The following is a 24,124-nucleotide window of genomic DNA, read 5'->3' as shown; positions in this document are numbered from 1 at the left end:
CTTCTCCTTTATCTAGGGAGAGAAGTTTTTACAGGAGGGTATTTTAAAATAAAAATGCATAGGCATAAACACATTCTTCTGGCTATTAATGCAGGAGACAGCTAATTGAGAAACAATCTTTGCTTTTGCACAGCTGAGATTTGTGAAAATCTGGAATTTTTATAGGAAAGTTCATTCTAGTGTTTGCCAGAGCCAGAGAAAAGTTTTTTCTCACTTGCATACGGAATATACATTTAAATTTTAGAGTATGCTTATCAGAGAAGAAACAATTTTACCCTCTAAAGCAAAACAATTTCACATACCCTAAATATAATCATATAAAGGCTTTGATTTACTACCATATGGGAAACTCCAACAGAGAATGGCCCAAGGCACTTGCAGAAAATGTCCTGTGCTGGTACTAGCACTTTTTAAAAAAATAGTTTTCAAAATATGGCTGCATTGCTGTGCTAGGGAAGGACAGAGTTTTCAAGGTTTGGGCACAAACACAGCCCATGGCTCACAGGTGCTGCTCTGTAAGAGAACGTATTAACAATGAGGAATAAACACAGAAGGGAAATGACCCGTAATGCATAGCCATAAAGAGGATGGCTTTGTTCAAGGAAGCTCTTCCTCAGGCCCTCTGCCCACTAGCACAAAGTCTGGGTAAAGTCTGCAGCACTCTGCCATCTGCTTATGGCCTGTGTGTGTGCCCTTGATGTCCAGCCAGCTCTCCCTGTCTCCCTGGGAATGCTTACAAACAGAAGTGCTCCACCTGGCACTTCACCTCCAAGGAAAAGTACATCAGCTCCTATCAAGTTTGAGCAGCACTGAAGTGGTTTTAATGCAAAGCCAAGGTGCTCCTTTGAGTGAGAGAGCATTACTTCACGGTCAAGCACTGCATTAAGATCTTGTGGCAGGTGACTCAGGGCTTGCTTTTCCAAATTGACAACAGGACTAATCACTGCCATTAATCTGTTCCAGTACAATTTGTTGGCCAGAACTCAAGACATTCTAGGCAAAGGATACTACCTATAATTACCTATAATATAAACTTGAGGCTTGCCTTCTCCATAAAGTTGCTTATGATTGAAAGAATGGTTTTAAAGAAGCACCAGGATATCCAGATTGTTTCTTTTCAGAATCAGCCTGTTTAAACATTTGAAGGAACAAGGGAATATTCTTCCCTCAAAGAAGTATTAATGACATTAGCTAGTTTGCTATCCTAAAAAGCTATTTTAATGCAGAATTCTCTATTTTCAGAGATGTCTGGTGGAAAGATTTTACTGGTCTCTATTGCAGCCATAGCGTATTTGTGGAGTAATTCATTATGGTTCTTTTTTACCCATATCAGCATCTGGTTTTGGGCATAAGCATTAAAGTCTGTCTTTCTTTATATAGTCACCATATGTCTTTATATAATCACCATCACTAGGTGATGGTGATTTCTTCCAGAAAACAAGACAGATGCTACAATACTAGAAAGGGTTGAACATTGAGTACCCAGGATAAAATGCAGCAAGAAAGATTAATCCATTACTATACTGTTTTCTGGAAGTTTTTCCTCATCAGGTTTTGGTGACCGATGGAGAGAAGAGTTTTCTTGTCCTTTTTCACTTATAATATTAACAACTAAAATCACTGACACTCAATATGAAGTTCAAGTAAAAATGCATCCAGAGATCTCATAGAGACATGTCTGAATAAAGAAGGTATGCATGTGACCTTCTATGACCTTGCTAATGTGGTACTGCTTAACAAATGCTGAAATATCTTAAAGCCAGCTATGTTTCTATTTGGTAGGCAGTTCCTTACTGCTAAAAAATATCAGTGTCCTATTCCAACACTGTAGTCTCATAAAGGAGCAAAAAAATCAGTGTTAAGTTTGGCTCAGGCTTCAGTTTTCAGAGAAATAAATCTGAATGATTGTATTCTATGTATTTGAAGTTTAAAGTGAAAAAGTGCCACTGGGTTTACAACACACTGAGCCTCCTCAGTGAATGAATAAAACCGTCACAGTGCCTTCTGTGTGAAGCAGCCAGATATCCCTGACAGATGATGTGTCTGCTGCTTTTAATGATGGTTAGGTGGTGAATCATTCACTGGTGGTCTCACAGAGCACCCTCAGCAGTGTTGCTGTCATAAGTGGTAGATGGCTCCTTAGGTCCGTGTGGATGTATTGACTTGTTGGAGTTAGATACCTGAAATCTGATTTCCTTTCCTCCAATAGACTTATTCACTGAGGACTAGGGATTATGCCTTAGAATCTCAAGGGGGGAAAAACAGTTTGGATTTCCAGATGCAGTTGAAAGGATGGGTCCTGTTGGGTACTTCGGGCAGCAGAGCCCTCAGAACTGGAGCAGCTACTGCGAAGTAGCAGTGACAGGCCAGAAATGTGACTACATAACTGTAGCACAAGTAACAATAATTATACAACAAAACCTCTCCACTATCATGCTTACATATTCCAGAATAACACTTCCACTCTAGGAACCATAATTCCATACTAAAGTGAGTGTTGCCCAACAGCACAAGCATGAAAATACCTAGACAAAAGCACCAAGATTAATTGAGTCTAAAAATGTGTGAGGAGAGTAACAGAATGGGCCATATGATGACAAGTGGAATTTGATTTCAGTAGATGTAATGCCACTGTAAAAACTGTGGAAATACTTATACATTTTCTCCAAGTTGTAATTAGTTCATGGAAATGATCTGGGAATAGCTTTGACAGTGAAGTCCAAAATTTTGTTCAATGGTGCACAACAGTGAAAAATAATACACTAAATATATGGAAGAGGATGAATAATAGATAAAACACATTACACAGATCTTCTAAAATATGCAATATTAGTCACCCTAACTAAAAAGGATGCTTTAGAGTTTATATGGCACATGAAAAAGAGCTTAATAAAACTGGGACTGTCTACCAAAGAAAAAAGAGGAAAATAAGGTTGTAAACACACAGATGCATAGCAATGCTTGGTGCTGCCAAAGGAAAGTGGAAGACTCAATTCTCTTCTTTTTCCCTAAAAGAAAAGTAATATATGTTCAATGAGGCTGAAAAGCAACATTTCCAAAACTGAGAAAGAAAGTTCTTCACACTGCGTCTAGTTAGCAATTACATTGATCTGTGCAAAGTTTGCAAGAGTGGAAACCCCCTGACATTTATGGGAGTACCAAAAGTGTTCAGTCAGTGAGAATATAAGAGTTATGAGCTATACACAACTGCTCATTTCAAGTTACTGCTCATTATGAATCACAGCTGAAATTTTCAAGTGTGACAGATGAACTTTCAGATGTGCACTGCACATTTCTGGTGTCCACCTCTGAAAGTATTTGGGCCTGTCATTGTTTTAAATGAGGTGCTGGACAAGAGAAGTTACAAGTCTGGCCAATGACAGTGATTCCTACATTCCTGAGGTAGGGAAGTACTGTTTTTTTGGGAGGCAGAACTAAAACTGGAATTGTTTATTGAAGAGGAATAAGTACCTGCAAGCCTCATCTTGTTAAGTAGCTGTTGTTTAGCAGCAGCCATTCATCCTGCCATTTTGGAACTGACCCTGCCCTATTTCCTTATTTTTGCCAATTTGATACATGTTTCCATGGGAACAGAAGCAGGACTAGCCACCAGCTGAGTCAATCTCAGCTGCTGGCTCCCAGCTCTCACGTTTTGTTCTGTTTCCTTGGAAACTGATGTCAAATGAAAGAGAGAAGTAAACCAGCTTTTATTCTTTAGTATTTACTCTTTCCTTGGACCTGGGCTAGATCCTCTGGGCCGGTGGAAGGTTTTGAGATGACTTTAATGGCCATTCATTTTCCTTCTCTCTGGAGCATCTGCCAGCCACCAGAGTGTCCCAGCAGATGCAAGTAAGAGTTCTCAGTTTCAGCTACCCCTGGGGGGCCGCCTGCTGAGAGCTACAATGGCAAAGCTTGAAATCAGGCTGCAGATTTCAGGAGACATTTGGCTCCCACAGTCTGTAATATTTCAAATTGGAAGGAAAGAAATTAAATTTATTTAAAAAATAGTAGGGGAAACAGATGGGCGTAACGATATTTAGAGAACAAATTGACTAACAAGCTCTGACCTGCATTAGGCTGAACACCCCCAGAAACTACTTCAGCCAATTAAATTCTTCATTTCACGTTGCACATTTGACAAAGTTCTCTCCAATCCAGCTGTTAGCTGACTGAACAGCACAGTGTAAACAAAACCCTATAAACACATCTCTTTCTGCATATATACATATATACATATGCAGAAAGAGAAAAGAATGTGATCTGATTTTTTCAAAATGTCAAAGAATTCACAAAAATCTGCTTGAGCACATGAATTTGAACCAGACATCTTCACCAATTCCACACCTATGTAACTCCCATGTTATCCTGTGAATACTAACACCTTCCCCCACCCCCAGCCCACCCCACACTCCTCTGTGAATAATTTGGGACCAAGGTATTTTCCATTCCCTTCAATAGCAGTGTTATCAATGAAAATGGATGTTAAAGAAAAATATCTACATCTGTGCAGTTGAATCCAAATTTTCACATAACTTTCATTGAAAAAATGTAGGGACAAAGCAATTTTAAAAGACAAAAGTCTGTCCTAAGGAAATGTTTTATATTTGATGGCCACAGCTCTTAGTTAACTAGTCCATCAGGGTATAGCTCCATGCTCACGTTGGAATTTCACACATAATATATGCACTCCTTCCTGAGTATTCTTTACATTCCATCTCAGTTATTTTTACACAACTCCCACTTACCATTGACCTTTCATTACTATTGTGAGAAACTTTTAGACTTGTATACCTATATAAATTCATGTACAAGTCCAAATAACAGTTCTGTAGTATTAATTTCTTCAGGTTCTAGGAGCAGTCCCACAGAAAAGACAAATCAGATACCCAGGAACAATATTTATTCCTCCAGTCCTGTTGTGCTTACATTCATCTATTGAGGATATACTCAACGTATGTGGGTGCTGATTTTGTTCTAAGTTAGTTATTTAAATGAAAACTTTAGGCAGTTGTAATTGTTTTAAGCCAGGCTTTTCTGTCTTATTCAGAAATATGTAAGATGTACTCTATTTAGACTATTTATGAGTTTCCTCTAGCTGAACTTAAATCTCTAATTCCATCTTTCTCTATATCAGAAAGAGTTTACATCACAAACAAGACAACATTTATTTTTACTGCTGCAGCTGCTATAAGGAAAGAGCATTTCACTTTATGTTAAGCTTCTCAATGTCTGTCCTGAATTCTTCACAGTCAGCCCACATTCATATTTTCTGAAATAACTTGATATAACCTCTCCCACTGAACAATACAGGTACCAGCAGAAAGACTGGGACTTGCCTGAAGGACTCTGCTGGCGACACATGTCCTTATTTGAAAATGAATTTTTATTTATTTCTGAGTTCTATTTCCTTATTCTAAAGAACTTCATACTCATTTGAGGGCCTCTCTCTTATTTCATGTCTATTTCCTTTCTGTGAGAGCTTCTGATGAAAGAAATTGATGAGTCCTTTTTTTGAGACCTAGCTGGATGTGTCAGCTTCTATTCATGTCTGCTGGCTTCTTCAAAGGACTTCACTAAGTTTTAATGACTTATTCCTTCACAAGTACAATGTCAACTCCTCCTCAGTGTAGCATATCAATTTCTAATCCTACTCCTGATTATAATTTTTATAAGTTGGCCTACTACATTAACGTACAAGTTTAAGGTTTCTACTCCGTCTTGAAAACATGGCAAGATATTTGCACCATTTTGCTCAGATATCAAAGCAGTTCTGAGCTAATGATTACATACTGTTGGCAGTAGTTTGACAATTATTCTTTTAAATTGCTATAGAAAACTTGGGAGAATAGAATATTTTTCCACTGATTTATTTCTGATCAGTTTCCCTATTCCTACCAGCAACTCCAGTCACTCCTCAATGAGTTCATCAAAAGGGTTCTAGCACAGCAATCTCCACTAATCCTTCCACTAAGAATTTTGCTGATCAAAGCAGCAAAGCAATCATTTAATCATTCTACATAGCCTTATTTTCTGCAAGTAATGATCTTCTATTCTGCTCAAATATTATTCCCAAGATTCCGTGGCAAACTTGCTTCTACTGGTATTTACAGAAAGATCTATTATTCTTTTTTCATTCATTGTAAAATGCTTTTTTAGACTGCTTTATTGTCTTCTACATTTAACTTATCAGACATTATTTCCCCATTTGGATATAATTTTATTTCTTTGAAGAATGTCTTCCTGCTGTTTTGTCATGCTGAGTCTTTTCTTTTTACTTGATGTGTGGCATGAATTTACTGTGTCTCACATATGAAGTTCTTATACTCCCTAAACCATCTGCAAAGATTTAACTCTCTGCAGTTTTCTCTTTAGACTTTGTTTAAGAGGCTTCCTCAATTTAATGTTCTTCTGCTTTCTGAAGGTGAGTACTGCTCTACAGACCTTTTTTGGTTGTTGCTTCTTCAAAGTTATCAAAACTAAATTATTTATTTGTATGGAAAACTCTTTCAGATAGCAAGATTTTGGAAAAGATTCTGTGTGCTATTCAGAATTAAACAAAGGGTTAATTCTCTCTCTGTGGGTTCTCTAATCTGTTGAATTACAAATGAGTTAGTCTGAGCAGCACATTTGTCCAGTTTAAATAGCCTTTTTTTCATTTTGCCATGTTTATGAGTCCCTCGACAGATCAGGCAAAGCTTACCTTGTGTAAGTAATATGTCTGGCAGCATTGTTATACATTTGAAATACATAGGAATTCTGTCTCATTCACTGAAATTATTAATTTGGTAATATTAATTGACTTTTCTTTAACATACTGCACTACTCTTAACACTGGCATGGCCTACTAATCTTTCCTGCATACTGGTATTTTTGTTATTGCAACATCCTCATATAAGGTTTCCTCATATTGGTTTCTGCATTTTATGTTTATATCGATGCTAGAAGCCCAAAGAGGACATGCTCATTGATCACTTTTTCTCTTCTGTGTCTTCTAAAATGGTATCTCGTTCAGATTTTTTCCTCTATTTCACATTTATTACCATACCAGGACAAATTAGGGTGAAACCTTAAATACTGGTATTCCAGATACCAGAATGAAGTTTATTTTTAAATATTGATAGTGTTATAAAAGAATGCATAAGAGAAAACATCACAGAAATAACTACTTAGTTGGTACTAAGACATCAAGGAATGCAAAAGTTGCTGCCGTGGTTAAACATTTTAAAATTTTACAAAAAATATTGGCATCCAGTATGCAAGATACTACTTTCATTGAATCTAACACTAATGCAAGATCTTTTTATCTTGGGAATTATAAAAGGTAGTCCATTTCCTCTAAAAGTTATTATTTATTAAATCTATCACTGTCTGCTTTCCAAGGCCATGGAGATCTAATCTGTTTCATAGATATTTATGTTGGGAGAAGACAAGCCAGTCAGAGGCTTTCAAGCTGAGCTCTAGAGTAAAAGAGTTACTGCACCATAGAATCACAGAATACTCTGAGTTGGAAGGGACCCATGAGAATTACTGAGTCCAGCTCTTAAGTGAATGGACTGTACAGAGACTGAACACATGGCCTTGGCATTATTAGTGCCATGCTCTGACTAGCTGAGCTAATTACAAGCAAGAGGTGAGTGTGAGTGCATGTGTACACATGGATCCTTTCAACTGTACTAAGCACATAATTGAATTATGATATGGCTATTGCACAGACTCCACTTTCTGAAGGATTTTGCTATTTCAGACTGTGGTTTAATTCCAATGCAGCTGAGCAAGTGAAATTAGAGTGAGTTGGTTTTCTAAGTATTTTTTATTTTGTGGCTGGATTCTCTTCGGCAAACAGTGAAGCTCCCCTATAGCAGGTCATTTAAAATATCTGTTTTTAGATAAAGGGATAAACTCACTCTGTGACCCTTCTCTTAGAGGAGACACTACCAGAACCTCTCTCCCACACAGCTGGCCGTTTCCAGCAAATCTGTTGTGGTCCTACATCCTTATGAGATGTTATCTGCTCAAATTTGTCAGATTTGTGTGAAACAGACAAAGTTTGTTAGGTAGTAGGAAAAAAAAATCACATTGAGCATAATAAATATAAACAGTGCCTTCTTATGAAAGTAGATCAAAAAGCAAAAACAGGAAGAGCCTTGCAAAACTCTTCTACAGCTGCAACCACAGGAGCACTTTAATTTCTCATGGGCAGTAGAGCCCAAGAGCCCAGCCAGTGAAACAGTGCAGGAAGGATGCACTCCAGTTCACAAGACTAGGAGAAACTTAGTCTGGCAGGAGCCTAGCTCAGATCTGAGCATAATTGCAAAGCATTTTGATTATGACAAAAAAAGTGAATCATAATGAAAAAAGCAAATTCCTATTTCAGCCTAGGAAGAACTTAGTGAGAAAGAAAGGGATAGGTCTCTCCACTGGTCTGAAAAATTAGCAAAAGGAGAAATGTAACAGCCAATGCAACTAGGAAAACAGATGAATAGAGATTATGGATTAATTCCCCCCCTTTTTTTTTTCACACTGCTGCTTGAAGTTGAGAAGCCTTTTGTGTCATCACATGCTTTTCCATTATGTGAAAATCAAGCCTACAGCACTCTTAGGAAATGTACATAAAGACACTGTTATGGTTCTTCTGGAGATCAGCATGCAGTTAGGGAAGTTTTAACATCGTCCCTGCCTTGGTCTTTAATATCTTTGCTTTTATCCAGCAACTTTATTGCTCATATACCATAAACTACTTCCCCTGCCGATGACTGGAGGATCTGGGTGCCTTATGGTTCCATCATTAAAACTTTGAACATGGCGTCTTATGGCAGCTATGGACGGGCTTTTCCTAAAGAAGCCACACCTGTGGGGTCAGGATGCCAGAAACCGGTCTGAAAACTGGCACACCCAACGTCTGATATGATTTCTGCCTTCTGTAATGACCAAAGAGTCTCAAGAAATGCCTTCAGCTTCCCTTTGTGTTTTTAGATTTAGACTGCCTATCCTCAAATTATAGGACTGCATGGACTTTGCAAACAACTCCCGAAAAGGAGCCTGGATTTTCAAGTTCTGGGTTTGAGAAGTCTTTTAAAAACATCTTGAAAATTTACTGCTGTTCCTTCATTAAAATGAACTATTTTGTGAATAATAGTGAACATCACAGGACATTATCCAGTCTTCAGGCTTCTTGTCTTGGTTCCTTTGATTGATGTGTTTATGAAGACACAACTAACAGAGGGCCACCTGATAGAAGCCAAATGCAGAACTAGCACGTAGGAAGCTGATGAGTATTCCTAAACAGAACTCAAATGGTTCATTAGCTAGGATGACTGATTGCATTCATGACTTTGGAGCCTACATTTGGTTAAATCTTTATCTCTTGGATTAACATTAACTGACAGAAATAATCCCTTTAAAGTAATTTCACAGAATCAAGTGGGACCAGAAATATCCACTACAAAATATTCCTGAAATTAAACAGAAACTTGTCACCAGTAGTGTTTACTATGTGGCAAGTATTTTTCAAACACAGAAAAGATAATATATGCTCAATCAAACTCAACTAAAGAATTCACCATTACACTTTAAAAACCTAAAAGTTACAAAAGAACATAATAATAACAACAGCAACAACAATAAGAATAGCAGCAAAGACAATACATAAATACGTTTACACAGGAGATTTGAGACCTGAAGAGGTGTGATTCAGCAAAGCAAATTGCAATTCACCTCACTGCTTTTATAGTAACACACTTTATACACATACAATAGTTTAATGACTGTATTTGCTACAACGATACTTTTATTTCCTTCCCACCCCAAGTCCATTAGTTTGAAAAATATTCTGCACAACTTACAGTAATAGCTAAGAGCTCTAACAGTAAGTTCAGGTCAATTCTATGCTGAGGGATCAAAATATCAAACATTTTCAAGTGTGCATTTGGTGAATGTTGCTTTGCATGGGCTTATATAATTCCAGGAGAATTTCAGTTCTAACGCAAAGTTCAGGCAACTGTTGTACAGCCCCAAGTCTGGAAAGCCCCAAATGTGGAAAAAGCACACTAAGTTTTTAGAATTATACATTGATCAAAGAATATACACTGAAAAGTTCAGATGGAAATTGCAGTAATTCAAAACTACAGCATACACTGTTTTGCAAATATATGGTATTTATGGTTTAACTTCCCAGTTATTGCTGCTGTCTATGGACATTATACTCAAGTACATCTACTAAGACTAGATAAGATCTGATTTAAACTAAAGTAAAAAGTAAAATTTCTTCTACCTGAGATTATTTTAATTTGATTTTATGACTATTTGTCATAATATGTTTGAGTTTAGATGAGCAGACAAAATGTTAACAATACTGACAACTGAAATATCACTTACAATACAATTGGAGCAAAATGAAGTAAACAAGGCTCTCAGCAAGCTGCTATGGCTTCAAGCTATACAGACATAGGCCAGAAGTGTTTCCAGAGGACAAATTTCAGTTATGTTTTCTATTTATTGACAACTGTATTAGCTGGGAAGTCTTTTAAACTCTAAGGAATGACTGAGACAAACCTTTTCAGACTCTAAAATGAATTCTTCAAAGGAATCACTTGCAGTTTAAGAGGCATTTTTCTTGGGTATTTTGTACAAATTATACTAAAAAGGTAAAATCTCCTAACAAAATTCCAAAGCTACACTGCAAAGTTAGAACAAAGTGAAAGTGGAGTAAAATGCTATATATTTTCTTGCAAATATTAACATCAGAAGAGAAAACTACTGTTCTTTTTCTTAAATTGCCAAGTGATTGCCAAGTACTGGAGAAGAGACTAGCACTTTTAGATTGTCCTCATATCATCTAGTTTTCAGATATCACCAGTTTCCATGTTGGAGGCAATAAACTCTCAAACAATGCAAAATCTACATACAGATAGATTTTTTTTTCCTAGGTATGAATTGTTGCTGCCATGTTTCCTGCTGTGAGTTTGTCAGGAAAACTTAAGCTCCACTTCTAGAAATCAACCAGAGTGTTGGAAAGTGTGTACAACTGGCATTAAGCTATTACCTCCTGCCTATCAAAATTGCTCATGTGACCTTTCTGGGAATACCATTAAAAGAGGAACAATCAGTATGGGTGCACGCACATAAAATTACTGCAAATAAATATAACAGTATGTAACATAATTCCTGACCACCTCCACAAAGAATGCAGTCTAAGCAGTGACCTCTCCTGCACTTATCTTGAATGAGCTCTTACTGAAATCCACTAATGGGTTCTGATAATCTATTATTTATTGCAACAGACTCTAATAGAGAGTCTTAGCAGAGGACTCTCCTGTGTTTACAACCCTTACAAACAAAAATGTCTCACAAGTGACAGAAATGTGGCACCTCCAACTACATACACAGTTTCTTTTGGTTGCAGTTGTTTCTTCTCTATTTGGTTTTAAAAACTGAAACTCTTCCTCCCCCAAAATACATTACTTGCTTTCATTTCACCTAATGCATCTTTAGCTTAATCTTATGGAAAGCTGTAGATACTGATATGCAACCATAAGTATTACTTGGGCTTGAGGACATACCTCCATGTTATACTTTTCCACTGTCCTCCTCAAAGGATCCACAACCTGCCAGCAAATCAGGATGCAAAGATCAATCAGTAGCATCCCTCCAACTATCCCCAGTAGCTTCTGGTCTTTAATGATCTGGAGAGAAAAAAAAAAAAAAAGAAAAAAAGAAAAAAGAAGCAGGGAGATTCCCATGAGCCACAGATAGACCCTGTACAGCTTTATTCCTATATAGGGAGAAAAACACAGGTTGCTAATAATAAAGGTTTTTAACAATGAACAAAGAAAAGAAATATAGTAAGATGAAAGCAAGACAAATTATTTTAGTTCATTTCATGGTTATTAAAAGTATCTGAAGTGCTTTCCAACTTCTAAAAAGACTTTGGGAGGACTCTTAAACATTTACATTGAAGCCCAGGCTTAATATTAACTCCTGTAAAATGAGAAAAATATATTCTAGGGAGCCACTACTGTGTTTATGTATGCAAATGTGGAAAATGTTCATCTATCTCTCAGAGTAACAGGCATTGAGGTAGTATTCACTAAGATTTAGTGCTCACTCTTTCATAACCTTCTTGGATGTGGAAAACAAAGAAGCCATCAAAAGTTTATTTTGGAGGTTTTCTGTGTCTATGTGTTTAATATTTGCCCCTGTTATCCAGGGAGCAGGAAGGAGTGATGTATTTTTTCTGGATTACAAAGGTCAGAGGCTTTAATGTACATCCAGTGTAAAACATGCTTTTAATTTTGCTTGGGGTTTAGATTCAAAAAAGAAAAACAAGAGTTGCTGATAAAAATAACAATCAAAACCATGTATTAGAGTTTTTTATAACTGCATGCAATCCCTATGTCATTTCTACTGTTGTACACATAGCAACACAGAAAAATACACTTCAATTACATTATTTCAGTTGCAAAGTGGTAAGCATGTTAAAATATCAGGCTTACATTAATTTTATTTCAGTGCTCTTGAGTCTATGATCATGGTTTCTTAATTAATATCTATCTCTATTACTAAGAACACTCATCCAATAGTCAAAAGTTATTGCCAAATTGCTTTAACATGGACAATTCCACATATTTTTTCCCAAGTTTTCATTCTGGGAAACAGTTGACTTAATTCAAATGAAATATTCCAAAATATTAAGCCTGAGAAGCTTAATAAAGTTGTGATTATTTCAGTCCAATTTGATGAAATTATTAGGATTTTGAAAATGCATTAAAAAGCCAGAAATGTCTGCTAATCTTAATAGGGGCAAAGTTATTATTCCGGTGTAGAATAAATTGTATTTGCATTTCATTCTTATCAAGCTGAAGGAAATGATAAAAATGACAAAAATTTGAAATAATGTAAGAAGAACGTTACAAGGTCTGGTTTTCATATTGCTTGGTGTGATAAATTTTCTATTTTGAAAGATGTTTCGGCAACATTGTGCACCACTTTTTGCTAATCTGCTGGTTTATTTTATAGAAAATTTGGAATAAACTGAGTAAAATAAAGGCTAGGAATCAGAATGAGCTAAAGGACCCAACAGATTATTTTCATTTCCTGAGACCAGTTATGTAAATCCATGTAGCTACCATTGCCATAAAGGAACGTGATGCTTTCCACGTGTTTGTGGCAGCAATGAAGCAGTAAACTCATCTCAGGAGAGACAGCACAGGCATGTATGGAGAGGGCAGGTCAAGGGGGAGGGTGCAGCTTTCTTGTCTTATTACTGGATGATTTGGCAAGAACTTTGCAAGGAAAAGGTGCCTTGGTGCACTGTGCAGGGGGAGGAAGACTGTTGAAATGTGTTTCTTCATTAAGCTAAAATGAAGGCAGGCATTAAGCAAAGATTCTCAGACCAGCTTGGTCCCTTGTCTTCTTTGGGAAAACGGAACTATGTCTGACCTTTTAGCTGTTTATCAAGTGGCAATCAAAGCTGAAAAGGAACAGGTTAGCCTTTGTTAAAATAGCCCATGGGTTTTTAAATCTCTTTTCTAATGCCTGCAAACAGGCACTGGGTGAAACATACCTAGTACTACTCCTAATATGGGTAGAGACATGGAAGAGAAAACAATGGGGAATCAAGTCCATAGAGAATTTGGATTTAGATGAAATGTTGACACCTTAACTCAAATTTCTTTTACTCCCTCTTAAATGGCTAGGGAATTTATTGTATTGGCATATATTAGTTGGTCTTTGGTCTTCCTTTTTAACTGATGTAGTTTATTTTACAGAAGTTGGCTGTTGAACTATTATGTGTTTAGCCTTTCTCAGTAGCCAGTGGGCAGGGACAAAAGCCTTTAAAACACAATTCATCCTACCTATCCTGGGTAAGATTTGGGTCAGAAAAATTAGTGTTCTGAAACATGTCCCTCCCTTCCTCATTCCCCACCCCCGAAGAGGAGGTGAAGACAATTAACTTCAGCTAAAAATATACATTTAACAAATTAAAAGCTATGTGAAAGCATCTTTCAGAGAGACAGAAATGTCTCTGCTCACCTAAGCCAAAAAGGTTCCTTGAAAAAAAAAAACCAAACTCAAAATATTTTATCTTTCTAATGAAAATAGTGCACATTTTAGCAAGGATAGGTGAGCAGCACAATGTCTTCCATATTTGTATGGACTATCTTCATATTGAAAATAAAGTTGCATTGGATTCAGATTTTACCAACACTTGGTAATATTAATCAAACAGGTACAGCAATGCCAGAAGCAAAAGAGTGAAAGGATATTATTAAAAGCAGTAATACTGATAATCCACTCACAGAATCAAAATAAATAACTTCCTATTCATATCACATTAGCAATGTGATCACATCACTTCTCCTTGCTCTTGTACATGTTTCATTTGTACCTGACCTTGCACTACTGCAGATCAATATTTTAGTTCACTTGCAACTTGGTAACCCTTTTTTGACAGATGGTTATTAGAAAAAACTAAAGGTAGAGATACAGCAAACAGTGGAGCTCTTCCTTGGATACCTCCTGGAGTAATTTTTCCTGCATTACTCTGCCCTTTTCTGGACAGAAGGGGAATTGTATAACAGCAGCTGTCACTGGCAGCAGGTACTATTCATGCCTTACTTCTGCCAGGCAGCCAGGAGGAAGGCAGGCAAAAGAAAGCCCATAAGATAACCTGAGTGACCTACAGTACCATGATGAGCTCTAGGATGCAGGACACCTGGAGCTCCCTCCTACACCCATCGCAGTGCTGGCCTGTCCTCAGCAAAACCACTGCTGGAATCTAGCTCTGAAGCAGAACTCTACACCACAATGCTAGCTTTCAGAACAAAACACCGAGGTTCAATTATTTTTCACTTCTGCCAGTCATTAGCAGCTTGTCCTAAAAGAGATTTGCCCTGAGAAATGCCACTGGTATACCACTAACAGCACTTCTAAAAGGCTCGCTGCTCTCCCCCTTCCACCCGCAGGAAGCTCAGCTTTCCCTCTCCCCAGCCACCACTCCCACCTGCTAGAACTCCTTAAGTTCAGTACATTCACTCCTTGGGAAACACCAGATGCACTGAAGGAGTCTTGACTCAGATCTTGCAAATACGACAAATTCTCTGTCTGACAAAACACAGTCATGAGCTACTGAGTCTCCTCATAATCAAAAATGTAATTTTTCTTTAAGAGAAAGGGTCTCATTTTTTCCCTTTTCATTTTCCTTCTAGCAAACAGTAAATCAGCCTTTGGAAAAATACATGGTAGCTAATAAAATCCATTTTTGCAAGTGCTCCCGAATCCTTGCTGAAGCCAAGCTCTCACACAGCAGCATCTGTGAGTCATATTTTCTACCATCTGTGATTGGATAGGTGAATCTGTCTCATCCTGGCAGATCTGAACACTGTTATAAATGCCATTGCCACCAGTCTGGACTATATATCTGGATAAGAAGCGGTCTGTCCTCAAAACAAATTCACTCAGAACAAAAGCTGGTAGGCCATTTTCTTCTCAGCAACATCGCTGTATGAGCAAATCAAAGTTGTTCTGAAAACTCGTGATCATGAAGACAGATCAAAGCCCTTACTCTCCACAGACCTTGCCATCTGATCACAGGAGTTAAAAAAATCTGTCTAAAGCTCTGGGATAAAGTTTCTGCTCATGGAAACTCTTGAGGATTTTCTAGCACTCTCACACTTACCATCTGCCATGGTAACTTCAGCTGTCCATTTGGTTATTATTGCACAAACCTTTTGTTAGGTTTTTTTCATTTGCTTTCTGAAGCATATCCATTGTGTCCTGGAGAACCCTATCATCTGTCATTTTGTGGTAGATTGGGATCACCTGGCAATTTGGCAATCAAGAGTAATTAAACATGAGATTTGTTTTTTACAGTTACGGCTAGGGAAAGCTTTCTGTTACTTCTTGTTTTACTAGAAGCCAACTGAAAATGCTTATGATATAGACCCTAAAGCTGAACTCCATTCTAAACCATGAAGAAAGAGTCTTACATATGAAGATTTACCTTTTTTTCCAGGATGTAACATTAGTTTTGTACTCTCTGACTTCCACAAACAACTTTCCAGCATGACTGAAGAGTTAATTTACTCCTCTCTTTTTTTCAGAGTTAGTTTCCTTGATATCAGGTCACCTCCCTTTGTCAGAATAAAATATCTTTAAATTTAAAGCTATATTAGCTAAATCTTTGTGGTTTGTTTGTTTATTTGTTGGGTTTTTAATTTAATTCATAGAAACATAGAAAGACTAGGAGTACTTTTGCATTTATTCATAGGTTTTGATATAAATATATATTTTTTTCTTTTTAATTTAAAATGCAAGATCGTTTTTTGTTTAAGAAGGCAATTCTGGTTTCTCTTATGTAGATCAACCCTGTCTAGTCTAGCTGACAGAGTAGTCCCTTGCCTTCTGGCACTAGCTGGATAAACACTTAATGTTATTAATTAACCTTTTTTTTCAGTTGTCTCTTCCTCAGACTCCTGGGATGGAATCTGTAGAGAGAAATTCTCTTTAAAGGATCCCTCTGAAGCTTCCTAGACCTTATTCATTTAAATGAATATTGCTGACATCAATTATAAAAGCCCTCAGAAATCTGAAACCAAATATTCTTTTCCCTGATCCATACAGAAATCCTGCTGATTGGTGTCCTACCTCTGAACTGGAGGGGAAAGAAAGAAAATAGAGTTTGCAGGGAAGAAAACTGTAAAGTCTGTGAGCTTGCAAAAGGGACCACAAAACCACTCGTGAACTTGCCTTCAGGATACTCTCTCCATTGCATAAACTAACCTCTCATTTCTCTCAGTGTGGCTCACACCCTTGGCTTGCTCCCCTACATTAAGTGCATTGGCACAAGTGGGATGGTGCCAGGAGGTTGGGGATGCAAAGTCCGTGGTGAGTGGGTGAAATTTACCCTATGTGGGCTGAGGGAGATTCTATCTGAGAGTTATTAAAGCCATTAATATTTTAGAGAACTATACTGTAATACATTCTTAATTTCTATTGTGTAATGGAATGAGAAAAAGGGACCATTGAAAACACATTATGCATTGTTCCTAATAACTCCACAATGTTTTTTTCAACAGCTATTATGAGTACTTCCTATAATAGATTGTATGATTAGTATTGGCAATGCCTCAAGCTGCAATTACAATAGTTTTAATGAGTGAATGCTAACATTTTAAAAAACATGTGTTGTGGTATTAAGGATTTTGATCAGTAGTAAGTCACTGGGAGTAAAAAGCTAAGTTTTATTTTCTTAGAGGTATTTTGGCTGATTTGATGGAAGATTTGTATATCTACTTATAAACAAACAAACAACAACAACAAAAAAAAGAAAAACCAAAAAAAAACCCCAAACAAAAAAAAACCCCAAACAAACAAACCCCAAACCAAAACAAAAAACTAAAACAACCCAATATTTCTGTTTTCTGTGAGGATCAACTGTGACACCTGTAATCTAAGAACTTGGTGATTACCTTTCAGGATAGTGGAGTGCATGGTACTTCTGACAATAATGGACAACAGGATATGATCAAAAAGCTTGGGTTTGAGAATTAAATAGCTACAGTCACTAGCCTGCTAAAGCACATATTTCTAAATCATGTCTTCTTGGGTGACTCCTATTTAGGATAATTGCATCCTTGGGCAGACTCCCCCTCCCAATAATGCTACTACAAATGTGGATGTGTTGATTCTAGGACAAGCTATCTATTAGAAGACACCTTTCCTCTTTTCCAACTCATATTAAAAAGAAGTGGGAATATCCTAGTGGTGATACTCCCTAGAGGAAGCAGAAGACAGAAAATTTTCAGAGGTTAGAGCTGGAGAGAGATTAAGTGATGGGTTAAAAAATTTTATAAAAATCCTTGGTTTTGAAAGCCTGAGCCCCAGTTATGACTAGGATTCACTAGAGAATTGGAGAGGTGATTGTTTTACTAACATTGCTAATCCAACCATAACGAGCACACAGAGTGATATAAAATGACTATTTTTCACAAAACTCATTTGAAAGGACAAAAATAAAAAAATACATGTTAGTTAAAAATGGCATTAAGAAATCCAACTTGACAGCATTAGAACCAACCATTCTTCCTGGTGTTCTGTAGAACAGTCTTAGTAAAAAGCCTCAACATTTTATTAACTTCTGCTCACAGCCATAAATAAAGCAAGACGTTCTGCCTTGAGAAACCTGCATATCCTTCCAACACAGAGGTCAAATTCAACTTTGAGAGAAATGCACTTGTTGAGCCCAAGATCACATGGGCCATAAAAGTAAAGGACTTTCTATGAGAGGTGTGAATTCTCATCTTTGGTGTTGAAAGGAACCCAAATCTTCAGGGAAAAAAAAAAAGGTGCATGAAGGATTTGGATGTTTGAGAAGAAATATTCTGATTTTGTTTGATACAATACTTAAATACCTAGAGTTTAATATTTTCCTTAATGAAAAATTCTCTGGGAAAGCATATTTTATCATTACCAAATAGCTGGGAACATCAATGCACTTGATTACATTTACAATCCAATTTCAAGCTATTCAGGAATAAATTGCCTCATACTGTATAGCGACATGTTCTTTATTTCTCTGTCATCCAATAGTCTCATAATACATAGAAATTATGGTTGTAGCACCATTTATGAGCACTTACATTTCACATAGAGTTTTCGTTGTTTTTGTCACTACTGAGGTTTACCCTTATCAAACTGTACCATGCAGAAATTTCCATACATAAATTAATTCAAAGGCAGATTTTTCTCCTAGATGTACAGTTCATTAGCTCAGCTTCTTTCTATGACATGTACTTGAGATTTAGCTCCAAATTCCATATTTATATTAATGTAAATTTTAGAAATGTGATTCCTGTTGTTCCTTAGATGGCATTTTGGCTGATCAGCTCTTATGAAAATCCGGATGCTTATTTTACATCTAAGTTTGGATTCTAAGATTACACTAACTATTTTTAAAGCTTTGGACTTAAAATTTATAGTTGTACCTATTTGGGGGAAAAATCAAAATAATTTGGCTTTCACTTATATCACTTTAGGAAGTACTGTATCCGTATATTAATAAACTGTAAGCTATACCTGGATAATTTAGACTGCCCTGTAAGTGTCAGAGACTACTTGGTCCAGTGGTAAATATTCATAATGAAAAAAGATCCTAAACATATGCAAATTTCAAACAGTCTTCTGTCTTACTCTCAAAGACTGAACAATAACACTGAACATTTCTTTAGGTATCCATATGCTGGTTCGTTTTCAGCAGATGGTCCCTAATAGATTGTGGTACTGTTGGTATGGTTACCCAAAGCAAATTTTTGTATCTTGACACATCTCTTCTCCAGACTTATGATTTCTCATATATGTTCAGTAGAATACAAGTGTATCCTAGGGGAAATTCATCATATAACATTTTATTAATACACATGAAAACCTCTAGCGAGATTTTTTAAAAATATCATGAAAAAATATAAACATTTACAGTCTGAAAACTGACCTGGAAAAAATATTTTGTAACAGAATTTACAGAAGGGATTGATTAGATAATATAAACTGCATTTGTGCTCATTCAGAACTATGCCTACATAGGATTTAAATGAATAAATGAGATGTGGCCTGCAAGGTTCTGACCTAAACCCTCTGTCAACGTAATCTGCAGAACTTTGCTTCATCTATTTTTAAAAGATTAAGATAATGGGTAACTTTTTTTAAACCTATTCAGGACTTTAGTGAGGAAAAATATAGATTGCAATAAATTCTAAATTCCCTAAGTGTCTTGTAAAGCTTGTGGAAAAGTTTATAGCTAGAGATGACACTCATTCTATAAACTTCCTCACAGAGGTTTTCCAGTGAGGGATGGGGAAAGCAAACAACGGACACGAGTTGAGAAGAGAAGGCAGCAGCACACAAACTCATCACTGTGCAGCCTCCAGCTGCTTTCTTCTCTCAATTCCCACCCTGCTCAGGGACACTGTGCAATCACAGGACCTGGCAGCTTCCCTGCAGCTGGCACCATGCAGGGCAGGAGCACACAGCCAGCTGCTGCCCACCCCGACCTGGGGGATGAGGCACTGCTCAGAGCAGCCCATGTGCCCTGATCCCCAGAAAGGGCCTGGATGGTTTCTTACCGCTCCCAGTTTCCTATATGTCTGTTTTTGAACCATTAAATGTACAAGTTATGGAGGTGAGGTGGCCAGATTTGTGCTAAAAAACGGAGTGTGAAGGCAATGAGCCAAAATGTCTGAGAATTCCTGCGCTGCTACACTCAGGTAATAGATTTGCTTCTCAGAAACAAAGAAACAAAAGAAAATTTTCTGAAAAATATGTTCAGAGGGATTTCTACAGCATAACAAATAATTCTGGAAAGCAGTTATTTTTCTTCATTTGGCAGTTAACTGTCTTATACATGAGACCACCTTTTTCAAAACTCCTATTGCCTTTTTCATTATGAATATTTTTTCTAGTTTAAGTGAAAAAGATCCTAACATAAAACTGTCTCTCTTACTGCACAGTCCTATTCCATGCCCAGAGCAGACTCACTACCTTTGTTTTGTGACAATGCATCCTGGAGGAAGCTAAGGCTTCACTGGTGTCCTAATAATCCACATAGGGGAAGAAATGTACATTGTAGAGATCCTGGCAAGCTGTACTTTTTCAATTATTGACTTTCTAGCCACACCATAAAACTTTTAACGTTTTCATGAGCCCATTCTTCATAAAGAAAATGTAAAGAAGATTCAATTATAGAGAGAGCTGCACACATCAGCAAGAGGAGCCTTTACATCTTTGCACACCTCATCAGCTCGAGCTAAAAGCATCACTAGTAGCTATCAGAATCTGTACAACTGCATAACAGGAAGACAAGGCACATATTTTGCCTGTAGGTTTTATAGATACATGGTAATGGAAAAAAGAAAAGTAAAATTCCAAAATCCTGTGTTCAGATTTTATGCTCTGCCCACACGTCTTGTGCAATCATTTTGGCCAGTCTGAATTTCAAGTTTTTTCTTGTCTCTTTCTCCATTCTCATTCCTATTTTCCTTTCCTAGACTGCATCCCTACTTTTGAGGCCTCCTATTCTGCCTTTCATTCTTAATCTAATTTTAAACAAGACCTAGTCCTTCAATTACAGTTTGCCACTTAAATACCACACTCAGGCTCTGCATTCCATCATACTCACCTTTCTTGATCACTTCTTTCAGACTTTCCTGCTTTTACTCTCTTTGAAACTTAGTTTCCAAGGGAATTTTAATCCAAATTCAGTCTCCTGCTTCAATATCTTCTCCCAGTATATAATCCCAAGATTTTCCTGTTTTTTTTTTTTTTTTTTTTTTATGGTCTGAACAGGCTTCTGTCTTGAAGTCATTAGCAGCTAATGCTAATGCTAATGCTAATGCTTTCTCTTCTTCAGCCTCTTTCCTGCTCCCAATCTCTTGGCCCTGAAGTTCCCTTGCACTGTCAGCCTTCCTTCCCCATCCTACTGTCAAAAACATCATCTCTGCGATCTCCTACCCATCTTTGCAAGGCATGAAGACCTCAGCTCTCTTCAGTACTCTTATAAGGACCTAGTAGGCCGAATGGATGACAATAAATTTGCCAGATGGCAGCCTGACAGGCACAGCTAAGTCAGGTTAGGCTGATAAGTAATTTATGTCTGTTGTGATTGGTTATAGCTTTCTTACCCTGTGATATTGGTAATATAGAGAAAAAGCTTATGAATTATAGTGAAGGAGTCATTGGCAAAACTATAGCAGCACAAGCCTCAAGATAAGAGACTGCTCTACATCCCTTTTGTCATTATATTCTGGATTTATCTTGTAAAACTTTGTCAACATAAAGACATATCCCACCAGAAGTCTACAGCAATAGTAATAACTAAGTACAATGGTAATATTTTCAGTAAAAACTGAAGATAAAAACATCCCTTCTCTGATGTCACAGCTGAGGAATTAAGTCCAAATAGACAAAGCCAGATTGTATTCTGTTGTGGGTAAGACAAGCTTATCATGGCAGAGATGTATTGCACTTTCAAATACAATGAATGCAACAAGACAACATTGTGACCTAGATCATCTTCTGCTTTACTGTAGCCATCTACAAATGGCCAAATGCTTGTCTTTGTAGGAGCAGAATTTATAATATTTATGGAGGCTTTAAATACCACTGCTTTGAATTTCTTACTATTCTGGTATTTATCAAAAGTGCATGGGCTTTATTTGGCATGCAGGAGTTGTGCAGGAGCAGTCACTGTGCAGGACTGCTTCAACATCCCCAAATACCCAAGACAGTGCAGATCCCATCAAAATAGACAGCTTCTCATCCTTCTAAATTTACCAGAAGGACTGGCTTCTGTAAATGGTTCAGCTAGCTAAAGCTTCCCCAGGACACCACATGCTCCCCTGCCACTGATATTCTCTCACTCTTCTTATCCACTTCCAGCCCTCCTGCTGCCAAGGGAAACAAAAATGCAGTTCCCACCTCTCTCTGAACAGCAAACATTCTGCAGCCCAGAACAACAGAAAGGAGATATATGAAAACCAGAATTGTACCTCAATTATAACTGTTGCAGTTATTTTTCATACTAATTCTATTCTACTTTTCATTATCTCCGCTAACCTCTTCAAAACTCAAAAATAATTTCTTTCCCCCTACTGATTTTGTCATTTCCATTTGACAAAAATTGATCCCCTTGCACCCCTCTGTTTCCAGCTAAAACTAATGCATATTTAATTTGCTTCCTTTGAGCCCTAGCAAGAGCAAAGATGGTGACAGTGCTCTGGGAATATTGCACAATTTGTCCTTAGTATTCTGATAACAGAATGAGTGTATTCTGAATTTTATTGTTTATTAATTTCCAGTAAGAGAGGGGCAGATATATAAAAGGGTGAAAAAATAGACTTTTGAAAGCTATATAAACTGCAGTTAACGTGAATTTTCAACTAATTCAAGACACTCTAACTCATTAAGTTCCACTTTCCATTGCAATAATATGGAATGTATTATTATTATTATTTGAAATTCTGTATATTTTCCTCACACTGAGACAGATATCCACTAATCTCTTCAAAAAGCCACATTGTACACCCAAGTGTACAATAAATGAACAGAAGCAAGCTTGCCCTATCTGATGAAGATAAACAGATTTACTCATCATATTCTCTCTGTTACTTAACACCCACTTTCAAGACATTAACTAACCAATATTTTCAAAAGCCACACAGAGATTCTTTCACTCTGGGAAGAAATTTCACTGTTGGCGAGTGTTTTCCTGGTGAAAATATTGAGGATGTCAGGCAAAGGTGGTATGCCTAAAAGTCATACAGATTTTACTGTCATACTTGTATACAGGTAGTAACTGAAGTGATCAGAAATTAATAGGATCCACAGTACTTACATAATTTTGGAACTTTGCATTTCTCTGATTGTAATGTCAGCCTACTCTGCCATGGCACAACTAATTCAGAAAACATTAATGTGCTTTTTTTATGTGGCACTGCCTTTGTGCATTTTTCAGTTTAGATACTGTTTGAAAAAAATTTCTGTTTTCTGTGCATCCATATAAAGAAAACATTTTGGCTGTAAGTTACATCTGCAGAAAATGGAAATGTCTTTCTTGCAAGACATGAGTAAAGAATGCCGTGCTTTTCAGTCAACTCCTAAAAACACTTTTATCTCTCCTGGCAAATCAAAGACAGAAAATATATGACTATAAACACTTATCATGGATAGCTGATTTGTTTTACATAGAGATAACTGTTGTACTTCATGATTCATGCTTGTGATTTGGAGTGAGGTATCTAAAAAAAGAATTCTTTAAAGTTTTCAGAACAAAATGTGTTATTGACTTAATTACAGAATATTGAAGAAGATGGCCTAATAGCCTTGATGTTTTCAGTATCACTCAGAGTAAAGCAGCTCATTGGTCATCCTCCAGATGTCTGAAAGTTTATCTCCCTTATACTGTTTTTTTTAACTGATCTTAAATAATTTTTAACATCTAGCTCTGCATAATCACTTGCAATTTGCAGTTGGTGATGATCCCCTTGAAGAACAGGGACAATAAAGAATTTGAGGATTATGCTTAGTTAACAGACAGCAAAATTTAATATTGAGTAGCCACTTGCAGATCTAAAAT

At 36.9% G+C, this 24,124-nt stretch overlaps 1 protein-coding gene across 2 annotated transcripts in view; it reads right to left on the bottom strand.

Moving 5' to 3' along the window:
* GABBR2 (gamma-aminobutyric acid type B receptor subunit 2) overlaps positions 1–24,124 on the bottom strand; it is a 460,220-nt gene that overhangs the window by 117,417 nt on the left and 318,679 nt on the right. Inside the window, exon 13 of one of the 2 annotated variants that reach the window (XM_014875208.2) lies at positions 11,559–11,681. The exons of the other annotated variant lie outside the window; for it this stretch is intronic. Coding sequence (XP_014730694.1) covers positions 11,559–11,681 — 123 coding nt within the window. The remainder of the gene's footprint in view (positions 1–11,558; positions 11,682–24,124) is intronic. 2 annotated transcript variants of the gene reach the window in all.

This window comes from Sturnus vulgaris, chromosome 1 (assembly GCF_052056855.1).
Source record: "Sturnus vulgaris isolate bStuVul1 chromosome 1, bStuVul1.hap1, whole genome shotgun sequence".
NCBI lineage: Eukaryota > Metazoa > Chordata > Aves > Passeriformes > Sturnidae > Sturnus > Sturnus vulgaris.
Note: the sequence above shows the minus strand (reverse complement) of the source record. Positions and strands in the feature narration are given on the sequence as shown.